The following is a 12197-nucleotide window of genomic DNA, read 5'->3' as shown; positions in this document are numbered from 1 at the left end:
ATTCAAACCACCAGTTCTGGATCCCCTCAGCGGCAGGGGAATATCCTAGCATTAATGGCTAAAATGTCCTCCTCATTTTTCCTTTCTCTGTCATGTGTGGCCAAAATCTTCATGTACCTGGCCATTCCTCATGGCTGTCTCTCTGTCTGCTTGAACAACAAATTTGTGTAGTGACAGCAATTGGCTAGGGATTGAGTTCTATTGCCCAGCTGCAGATACCTGGACAATAACTCAGACAGAAAAATACCAAAATCCCAGACCCAAACATAAAATTGTACGCTCTACAAATGCCATCAAAATGTCATCCCTGCACTAATTCTCTTAAAACTCTGGATTGCAGTCCAGGGATTGCACTCTTCCAACCAGCTCAGTTCAGGACCTTTTAAAGACCTAGGCTACACTGCAGATATTCCAGAAAGCCGCGTTTTATTAAGCATTTCCATCTATGGTGGATTCGCAATTCATACAGTTTAAGTGAATGGTAAGAGGTAGGAAAAACTTTGGCAAGTAATTGAGAGAGATTACATCATTGCAAGCTATAAATCAGAAGTCAGTTCTACACTCATGCCTTCCCGACACTTACTTTTATATCCGTCTCGGGGCCTGGCTTTTTAGCTGATGTTGTTGCTCTTTAAAGTACAAATACCAGCCCTCCCTCTCTGTGCAAAACAACACATTGACTGATTGTACTCCAAATGTATTGTTAGTGCCCAATTAATCTCTGCGGGAATTAATTTTGAACAGTTTATGAACTCTGTCTGAAAACTCCCTACCAAAAAGACACAAAACTACCAAAAAGGAAACTACTAATACAGTATGCCGACTTGTGAAGAGAAAGTCACTGGTTCTGTTGGACAGGTACCCCAAACTCATTGCAATATTGCTTCAAATGAAAATGTTTAATTATCTTATCAATAGCATTTACATTACCATAATCACCAGCTATACGTTTGGGAAAGTATCACCAGTACATTTGATCCTGAAAATAACTTTTAAGTTTATATTACAAAAAAACATGACGATAGACTATATAATCTACAGGAAATTGTATTCTTCAGGAAATTGTAACACATTTTTAGCAGTCTATAATCCTATGCAATGCATCGTAAGCTCAAACATGCACAGTATACTGTATATTAGATGGTCTATTGATTTGTATCACATCTGTGAAATGGATCAGAAAACAATCGCAGGTTAAGAATTTCTACCTACATGCTGTGCACAATTAATGAAGAACGACATTATGGCAAGACATCATGCATTTTGTTTGAAACCCAAATAAGCCTGCCTGTCAAAAAGAATAGAACAGAGCGGAAGAGACTTCTGGTTTCGTTGTTTAGCAATAATAAGTGTATACTTTGGCTTCTCTCTCCATTCACAGTTTCACATGCTTTCGGAAACTGTTCCAGAGTTTCAATGTGTGTGCCTCACATGTTGTCTAATACACATTCCCTAACAAAACAAAGTACCCTGAAGACAGACACTTAAGGCCTCTTTAGTAAATCAAGACATCGCTAATTAGGCATTAAGCTCCCAAAGCCTACGTAGAGCCTCAATATCATTACTGTCATTATCGTTAAACTCACAACATCCACAAAGTACAATAAATCCAGGGTCAGGCAGCACCACTTTTCTGGTTGCAGTAGCTAAGGGAGGCTAAGGATGACAGACCCAGCACTTTTTTCTTTGTCAGAACTAGTAAAGAACACCATTATAAACCCATTAATTGAATTGGAAATTAGATAGAAGATCCTCTGGACCACAATATGCATAAAGGTATTGTTTGTGACTAAATCATACATTCCAGACGATTGGGCCAATTTCCCAAAGCAGCAACTGCATATACATTTTCAACCATTCAACTGATCTTCAACACCTTGATTAGAGTAATCTGTGTTTCTGTTGGGACAAACACCTGCAGTACTGCTGTGGCTCTCTTGGAGCAGGACTAAGGATCCCTGACAAAAACTAATTGAAAAAAAATGTCTCACCTATCTGGGGACTCTGGATCGAAGCATGTCTTCAGAACATCCGTGACCTCAGGATCACAACAGTCTCCATCATCGTAGTCGTAGTGGATGCTGTTGCACTCTGTGTTGCAGACCCCGTCCCTCCTCTTCCAGTTGTAGCAGGGCCCCAGACGCAGACAGTCCCCACCATCGTGACCCGTCAGTGGGTGGTCACACTCCGCGTCACAGTGCCTGTTACCAATCTTACTGATCCGGCAGTTGCTGAGGATGAAGCGCTGGCGTACAGATGTGTTCTGGACAGTATGCGTGCTCAGCTCCAAGCTGATGTTGTAGGACCGGAAGGCTTCGACAAGTGCCTGGTGCTGCATCTGGATCTGGGCCTGAGAGACAGTGGGACGACTTCCGTCATTGTTACAGATGTTGACAATGCGGTAGCGGATCCTTTTCTCTGTGCGCAGCTGCCAGTGGTTATTGTAGCCGAGGATGATGTCTGTGTTGTCACAGGTTGTTAATCCACAGGGAGGGGGCAGAAAGGGGGACACATTCTCCTGCTCAGGGATAGGGATGATGACTATGGATGGGTGGTAGCCCTCCTTATGAGGACTCCACTGTTGCTCTACCTCGGAGAAGTCAGCCCAGAGAGCGAGGTTTGGTTCCCTCTTATCAATCCTAGAAGGCCCTTTAAGGAGGTCCTCGTGAGTGCGAGGGAGCACCCATAACACAATGCCTCCGATGTGCCCTCGGAAGTTGTGCCCAAGGTCTGACTGGTCCCCACCTAGAAGAAGTGTTCGACAGGTCTCCATGAATGGGCTGTAGAGGTTACCAGACTGCAAACTGCTCTCCCCAACCTTGGCACCATCTATGTAGAGTTTCATCTTGTGGCCATTGTAGCTGGCAATCAGGTGAGTCCAGGAGTTAGGGTGGTAGCGCTGATGCCCATAGATAGTCGTAGCTTTGGGAGCTCGGTCTGTACGTAGTGTAAAAAAGAATCTGGCATCTTTTCTTCCACCGGGCTTTACTGTGCGAATACCTACTGACCATCCTTTCTCACTGAAGGAGTAGGAGCAGTTGTCAAAAACCCCTGCACAAAAGGAATACAAATATTATTTTGCAAAAAGACCAACATTGAGCATCCTCTTTCAATGTAATTAAAGCCAGACTACCCAGAGAGTTGTGGGGTTGAAGGTATTTCCCTAAACGAAGGCACGGATTCCCAGCTGTTTCTCAGAAAGAGAAAATCACATCTGGCTTCCAGATGTTCTATGCTGGGACAGCTAAAGGTCAGGGAACCCCTTCACCCTCATTCCATACACACTGTACACACAAAAACTCAGAAATGTTTTTGGACATTGAAAAGAAATCTGGGTAATTGTAACAAAATATCCCTTAGGAGGATGGGCCAATTTCATGGTTAAAATTTAATTCACTCAAAGTAGTGGTTAGAACACAGCATCTCTGCCAAGTAAAAGTCTTGATACTATAATCTGGCAACAATAGAGGGACGGATTTATAATAGTAGAGAATAAAACTAGTCTGTCATGTGCTTATCTGGTAAAATATTATGGTCAATTTTTATAGAAATTTTAATAGAAAAACAAATGTGATTATATAAATGTGGAATAAACTAATTGTCAAATAGGGTTCACTAAAGATTTAGGCCAAAGCTTAAAGCTTTGATTAACAGAAAATGATGAAAACCTGCAGGCATTGTGCCTCTTGTGGACTTGTGGTTGCCTAACCCCCTTCACTAGCATGTTAGTTTTACATGTGTAAGGTTTCAATCATTGCTCCTGGCTATTTTCTACATCATTCAATAAATGGCATCCCAATTCTGACATCCAACTTCTGTTATTTCAATCAAAATAGAATTGTGATTTATTTATTGATTTTCTACATTCATTTACAGTGAAATAATGAATTCATATTGCCTATATCATATTTATTTCAAACCTTAGCCTTATCCTGCTGTTATGCTGCATTCATAACCAAGTGGGACGGTGGGATTAACCACATATGACTGGGACAAATCCACTTGAATGCCCCTAGTGGGAAACCCTGGGAAAACCTGAGCTCCGACTTCTCCCAAATGCATTTTCAGCTGTTAAGTGTAATCAAAATACATAATTTATAAAAAGCAAGCTATTAATATGGCTTTTGAACATTGTAATTGGTTTACAAGCATGATAGTTGTACTTTTAGTTTATGGTTGATGCAGCTTGTGGGCCATTAGCACATGAATGCATCCAAATGGTATTTATGACTTCACAACTGGTAATTACCACCTTCCCACTTGGTTATCAATGCAGCATTAGACTAGCGTCGGTAAATTGCCTGCAGGATACGAGGAGACTAGGGCTACACTATCAATAACAATTTGATCTATACAGTGGTGAAAAAAGTACCCAATTGTCATACTTGAGAACAGTGGCGTCTGGTAAGACAAGGGGTGGCGTTCTGTGTATTTTTGTAAACAACAGCTGGTGCACGAGATCTAAGGAAGTCTCGAGCTATTGCTCACCTGAGGTAGAATATCTTATGATGAGCTGTAGACCACACTACCTACCGAGAGAGATTTCATCTGTATTCTTTGTAGCTGTTTACATACCACCACAGTCAGAGGCTGGCACTAAGACAGCATTGAATGAGCTGTATTCTGCCATAAGCAAACAAGAAAACGCTCACCCAGAGGCGGCGCTCCTAGTAGCAGGGGACTTTAATGCAGGGAAACTTAAATCCATTTTAACAAATTTCTATCAGCAGGCTGAATGTGCAACCAGAGGAAAAAGAACTCTGGACCACCTATACTCCACACACAAAGATGCATACAAAGCTCTCCCTCGCTCTCCATTTGGCATTTCTGACCATAATTCTATCCTCCTGATTCCTGTTTACAAACAAAAATTAAAGCAGGAAGCACCAGTGACTAGATCAATAACAAAGTGGTCAGAGGAAGCAGATGCTAAGCTACAGGACTGTTTTGCTAGCACAGACTGGAATATGTTCTGGGATTCCTCCGATGGCATTGAGGAGTACACCACATGTCATTGGCTTCATCAATAAGTGCATCGATGACATCGTCCCCACAGTGACCGTACGTACATACCCCAACCAGAAGCCATGGATTACAAGAAGCATCCGCACTGAGCTAAAGGCTAGAGCTGTCGCTTTCAAGGAGCGGGAGCTTATAAGAAATCCCACTATGCCTTCTGATGAACCATAAAATAGGCAAAGCATCAATACAGGACTAAGAATCGTACTACACCGGCTCTGACACTTTTCAGACGTGGCAGGGCTTGCAAACGATTACAGACTACAAAGGGAAGCACAGCCGAGAGCTGCCCAGTGACAAGAGCCTACCAGACGAGCTAAACTTATTCTATGCTCGCTTCGAGGGAAATAACACTGAATCATGCATGAGAGCACCAGCTGTTCCAGAAGACTGCGTGTGAACGCTCTCCGTAGTAAGACCTTTAAACAGGTCAACATTCACAAGGCCGCAGGGCCAGATGGATTACCAGGACGTGTACTGCGAGCATGCACTGACCAACTGGCAAGTGTCTTCACTGACATTTTCAACCTCTCCCTGTCCGAGTCTGTAATACCAACATGTTTTAAGCAGACCACCATAGTCCCTGTGCCCAAGAAAACTAAGGTAATCTCCCTAATTGACTACCCACCCCTAGCACTCACATCTGTAGCAATGAAGTGCTTTGAAAGGCTGGTCATGGCTCACATCAACACCATCTTTCCAGAAACCCAAGACCCACTCCAATTTTCATACCTCCCCAACAGATCCACAGATGATGCAATCTCTATTGCACTCCACACTGCCCTTTCCCACCTGGACAAAAAAAACACCTATGTGAGAATGCTATTCATTGACTACAGATCAGCGTTCAACACCATAGTGCCCTCTAAGCTCATCAATAAGCTAAGGACCCTGGGACTAAACACCTCCCTCTGCAACTGGATCCTGGACTTCCTGACGGGCAGCCCCCAGGTGGTAAGCGTAGGTAACAACTGCAATGTAGCAGGTTGAAAGCTTCAAGTTTCCTGGTGTCCACATCACCAACAAACTAATATGGTCCAAGCACACCAAGACAGTCGTGAAGAGGGCATGACAAAACCTATTCCCCCTCAGGAGACTGAAAAGATTTGGCATGGGTCCTCAGATCCTCAAAAGGTTCTACAGCTACACCGGTGTCAGAGGAAATCCCTAAAAATTGTCAGAGACTCTAGCCACCCTAGTCATAGACTGTTCTCTCTGCTACCGCACGGCAAACGGTACCGGAGCGCCAAGTCTAGGTCCAAGAGGCTTCTAAACAGCTTCTACCCCCAAGCCCCCAAGCCAAGGATCCTGAACATCTAGTCAAATGGCTACCCAGACTATTAGCATTGCCTCCCCTCTTTACACCACTGCTACTCTCTGTTGTCATACTACCTCAACTAACCGGGGCCCCCGCACATTGCCTCTGCATCGGTACCCCACTGTATATAGTTTCGCTATTGTTATTTTACTTTTGCTCTTTAATTACTTGTTACTTCTGTCTATTATTCTTATCCATCTTTTTTTGAAACTGCATTGTTTGTTAGTGGCTCGTAAGTAAGTATTTCACTGTAAGGTCTATACCTGTTTATACCTGTTGTATTCGGCGCATGTGACTAATAAAATTTGATTTGATTTGAGTAAAAGTAAAAATACCTTAATAGAAAATGAATCAAGTAAAAGTCACTCAGTAAAATACTGATTGAGTAAAAGTATAAAAGTATTTGGTTTTAAATATACTTAATTTATACTTTTACTTTTAATACTTATGTCAAATTCCTTTTATTAAGCAAACCAAATGGCATGATTTTCTTGTTGTTTTAATTTACAGCTAGCCAGGGGCACACTCCAGCACTCAGACATAATTTACAAACTAAGCATTTGTATTAAGTGAGACAACCTGATCAGAGGCAGTAGGGATGATCAGGGATGTTCTCTTGATAAGTGAATGAATTGGAACTGTAATGAGTACTTTTGGGTGTCAGGGGAAATGTATGGAATAGAAAGTACATTATTTGCTTTAGGAATGTAGTGGAGGAATAGTTAAAGTTGTCAAAAATATAAATGTTAATTACATATACAAAAGAAAACTACTTAAGTAGTACTTTAAATCATTTTTACTTAAGTACTATACACCACTGGTATTGAACCTCCACATAACCTTGCACTTCAGTTTACTCCTACTATTTGAAGTTTGTCACTTTTCGTGAACACCAAGACTAAACATCTTTGATTTATCCCACCTACAGTCAGCAGAGGAAATGACAAAACGTCAATGCTTGTCAAAAATACCTAGGAATTTTGTTTTTATATAAATCAAATGATTGGGACAACTTTACATTTATTCATTGAAGTTATCATCACGTGGCTATGAATCTATTTGCTCGGTAGCCGAGAGCATTGAGAGCATTAAACATCGCAAGAATTTACGTCAAAACAACAAGCTTGCAGGTGGTGGCCATTTGTGTCTGTAACATTCCACCCCTTAACCCTTATGCATCTCATAATGGCTGATTTCCCAATTTCTCTCATTTGCCCAACCATGCCATTTGTGGTCTATATACTGAATTTGATATTTTTAACACTTTTAACACTTTAACGATGATAGGGAGAGAGAGGTTTTGGAATTTCACTCACCTGCTATGATGGCTGGGTTAGTCTGCCCACCCTCTGGGTTGACCCACAGTTCAACACTGAACTTAGCCCGAGGAAGCTCAATACCAGCTGCTGGATTGACCCTCAGTTGTTCCTTCTGTCCACTAAAGTACAAAGCAGACATCCACTTAGGGGGGACGTCTGGAATCTGGGCACCCCACAATGTGCTGGCGCGGCTAGGTGGTCCCTCCTGCTCCCCAGGGTAGTCCTCAATCTCAGCAGAATAGTCACTGTGCTGCCGAAATGTAGAGAATATCCCACGGGACTTTACTATGCTCTCAGGGAAAGCTGCCCAACTGTCTTCACCATGGGAGACTGTAAGGGTACGGCGGACCCTTCCAGTCAGAACTCTCTGTTGCTTCTTGAGCAGCAGCTGCTTGTGTGGGCCCTCAGAGCGCCCACCATCAACCTCTGGTTTGTCATTGTCACTACTTGAGTCCACTGTCACATCAGCCTGACTAGGAGGCTTTCTGCGGACGTTGGGGTAAGGAGATCTGACCATCCCTATAATCTTAACATGTCTCTCCTCCTTGTCTTTGGGTATCACTGCCTCTGAGTTTCCCCGACTAACCTTCTTCTCACCTTTGCCCCAATGAGAGGCACTATCCAGTCCCGAGTTAGAATTAGCATCAGAATTGCACCCACCTGAACAGGAGGACTCCTCAAGATGAGTTATATGATAGAGACCACTATGCCTTGTGGTGTATCTCCTTGGGTGAGCCACTGGAGGGAGATGTGGAACTGATGCTGAGTATGCTGTTTGTCTCGGTTGTCTGGTGGACCTGCACTGTTCACTTGCTAAGTGAGCCAGGTCACTGTCAGCTCTTTGAGCCATTGCGCGTTTGTATCTTCGGATATGATCTGATTGAGCAGAGTTCAGCAGCCATGTGTTGATCATTATGAGGACAACAGCCAGTAGTCTAACAAACAACATTTTGGAGTTTAGATTTGGAATTGTTGTTTTGGAATGTTTTCAGTTCTGGAACCCTGCCTTCTTCGATATAAAGTTGAATACAGCAGCAAGATCAGATGTGATTAAACCCCCTATTCCCCATTACATAAACTATTGATAAGTGGGTAACTGTGCATTTCTCAACTAATAGTATTATAATAAATCCAAGGATTACATTTTTTTTAGGTATCCTATTTTTTGCAAAAGCAATTGCCTATTTTTGTTTGGACTGGTCTATTTAGTGCAATGCAGTCAATGCCAGTTATGCATTCATCAATTTAATTCACATGTGTTTACAAGGCAGATGTCTCATGCATACTTTCATCAAGATGCCAGTTTTCCTTCCAGACTTCAAAAAGTAGCTAAATAGAAGCCTGTCAGTGCACTCAAAGAGAGAACTGTAGCAGTGTGTTACATTGACTGAGTGCAAAATCTTCAGGCTGTTGCATATGGAGGTTCAATGTATTTTTAGTTTATAAAAGCTTCTGGCTATTTCACCGGTCTAAACAAAACTACAACTTGCCTCTCATCTAACCTCCACTGCACGCATCACATCAACTCGCCTTTAAAACCTGCTGCACTGTGAACCGGCCACTTTATTAGGGAAAGTGACGGTCAGAGCAACCTACCACAATACCGCCTGTTTGAATAGGATGGAAGTATTGTCATTAGGCTACTGTATTTTGCAGCATCAATTTTGAATTTGGAATGAAATTGTGAAATATGGTTACTTTCAGTCGATCTGCTTGTCCATAGAATTCAGTTGGAAGACTATTGTCCCTGGTTGGAGTTCTCTTTTTATTATTTTTAATATAGGATCATTCACGTGATGCTTTCATTGTTTTCATCCATTCCGCTCAAAATAAAGGTTAGTTCATGTCTTGCCTTCAGGTCTTGCCACCAATCTCCTCCTTGTGCGCTATTTTCGATAGTGCCGGTTGTTGTTAACTTAAAATTCACCCTGTGCGAAGGATGCAGGGGTGACCAAAACAATGAACAAGCTGGCTGAGGTTTTTAAGCCAATATTTCTCATTCAATGACTATACTATGAAGTCACATAAAGTAAAGGTAAGCTTTATTGAAAGATAAACCTTAATTGCAGTCATAGGCTACACAATGGCAGAAATATAAGTAACCTAACCATCAACCATTGTCTATTGTTATTTATTTGCTATTTCCTTTCCCTGCATTTAGTTAAAAAGTAACAGCAAGGTATGAGACAAGAAGCAAGAGCAAATCAATGGGAATCAGACTAAATGCTCTGCTGGTCCTGTTGAGAGAGACTCCAAATAAAAAATTGTCATTAAATCACCTTCAAGAGCGCGTAAAGTCCTCTTGTATGCCCATTTGAAATTGTGGATATATTTTCTGCGCTGATGAACCGCCAGTCTCGCTCTCCTCCATAGCCTATTCAGAAGATCAAACCAACGCGCTGAAACGTTTTATCTATTACTCTCAGACTGACATCACTAACCCTGCCCCTACTACACACATTAGTAAAGAAAGGAAACCTTTCTATCCAAGGCAGTCACTCTTCACCATCGACGTCGAGTTGTGTGCACTGTCCATACTCCGTAACTGTATTGTTCAGGCACTTTTATGAATAGTCAGTCTAGTGCCCCACCACAGCCATTGAACAGTGATTCTGGCTGAGCCTCACACCATACGAACACCACTCTCTCACACACATCTGATTGACACATGAAAAATGATAAACCTATTTATTTAATTGATTGGAATAAAAACGAGCATGCCATATGGGCAGGTTCCTCCGTAGCCTAAATTGTTATGTATGGGTAACATTGGTATGGGAAAAAAACTAGGGTGCTCATGCTTGGTATCACTAGTGCTTTATCATTTGATGCACCTGCTAACTGAACTCATCAGTGTTGTGGTCAATTCAGTTCAGTTTCTGAATTGAAATGGAATTAATTAATTGAAAATTGCCCATTGTTTCTTATTATTTTTCAATCCACTTGACCATACCCTGTAGCTAATCAGTATAGAATTTCATCGTGGGGATGCTTGAAAACCTCTTGCTACATCAGTAACCTGGGCTTTTAACAGCACTAAGACATCAAATTAAAAAATAATATTAATTTGTCAAATCAACTCTAATTGCAGTGCAAAATACCTATTGCATTTAGTTAGAACATGCATGATGAAAAACATATCCATCATTTAAACTAAATTATCTTCTCACCAGAGTAAAACTTTAAGATGGGCTATAACTTTTATGAGAAACATATGCATCATCCTATGTGGGAGCCTCTCTAAAGTAAACTGTGCTGATGACTTTGCCTTTGGACAAAAATATTATTAGAATATGATAGGATGTTCAACTACAAAAACAGACTGGTAAATCTTATTAAATCTGTCCCAAATGTACATTGTATATTGGCCCCTTGACTTTTTTCGTTCATTTTTGTTTGCTGCCACTGTGTGTGGCTGAATTTGTGGGTGCTCTCTTCTCATCCACTTTACTACCAATCTTAAAGGAATGACACCACAGAACTGCTATAGGAAGTCCCTGAACCATCTCGCCATGCCTCTTCTTATCGTGGCCTGATCACAATTATCTACCCCACCTCTAACACCAATATCACGGGAGGGTGCGTCTTTAGATTTGAACCAGCTCACTTTGTTACAGTGAGCTAAACACTAGGGTGACAAAATGCTACAAAGACTTTTGGTAAAATACTATTTGCATTTTCATTATTCAAATCAATTTGTTTTATTACTGTACAGGTGTTCCTGTCTCACAGAGCTCACAGTAATATAATTTGGACCGTATCACTCATGTTACTTACTTACTAGACATCATACCTCTTTTTTGATCAAATGTAGAATTGCAGATGTAATATGTCTAAATGCACCCATTTTCTCACCCCCACTATTTTTGTCAGGCTCAATTTGCAAACAGCCCAGCTTGAAGCAACTGGCAGTTTGTGAAGGGGCCCCTTAATGGGTAAAAAGGTTGCTAACAGTGGGAGGCAAGAATTCCGCAACCAGCCTGAGGATCTGCCTGCAAAACATTCTGCTTTTTTATCGAAGTGCTTTGAGATCCTGCTGCAACTGTCTAAAAAAAAGTGAATGGCTGCTCCTGGGCCTCACCCCCCACTGCAAAGGACCTCTAGGAGATTATCCTTCATTTGAGCCTGCCCAACCCCAACCCCTATACCACAATCTGAGTGACCAGAAACAGAATGGGGAAAATCCAACCTGATATGCCGGACAAATGGAGAGAGGGAGGGGGGAAAAACACACTTGGTAAAAAATGTAAGAGGGGGCACACAATTGTTTGAAGGCAAATGTAACTTAATAGGTAATTTACTTAGACAAATTATAATGTTGATTCGCAAACTGTATAACACAGTAAAACAAATTACAAAAAAAAACAAACTTTTAGGCTACTTTTTGTTGTGTGAGTAGTGAATCCATTCTGTCTGTATGTTGTAATTGAAAATGGTCTACTTAAAGAGAGCTGTACTGTCTCAGTTGTCTTTAACATGTGAATTATGGAAGAAAGAAGGACACAGGATTCATAAATCTGTTCCACAAGTGAAAACATTGG

At 41.5% G+C, this 12197-nt stretch overlaps 1 protein-coding gene across 1 annotated transcript in view; it reads right to left on the bottom strand.

Moving 5' to 3' along the window:
• Nucleotides 1-10315, bottom strand: part of LOC129814120 (pappalysin-2-like) — an 86762-nt gene extending 76447 nt beyond the window's left edge. Inside the window, exons 1-2 of the mRNA XM_055866931.1 lie at nucleotides 7654-10315; nucleotides 1992-3051 (exon numbers count right to left, since the gene is read on the bottom strand). Of these exons, the coding sequence (XP_055722906.1) occupies nucleotides 1992-3051; nucleotides 7654-8605 (2012 nt within the window). The 5' untranslated portion in view covers nucleotides 8606-10315. The remainder of the gene's footprint in view (nucleotides 1-1991; nucleotides 3052-7653) is intronic.
• Nucleotides 10316-12197: the final 1882 nt, after the last annotated feature.

This window comes from Salvelinus fontinalis, chromosome 17, assembly GCF_029448725.1.
Source record: "Salvelinus fontinalis isolate EN_2023a chromosome 17, ASM2944872v1, whole genome shotgun sequence".
NCBI classification, from domain to species: Eukaryota; Metazoa; Chordata; class Actinopteri; order Salmoniformes; family Salmonidae; genus Salvelinus; species Salvelinus fontinalis.
This window is presented reverse-complemented; position numbering and strand designations above follow the sequence as displayed.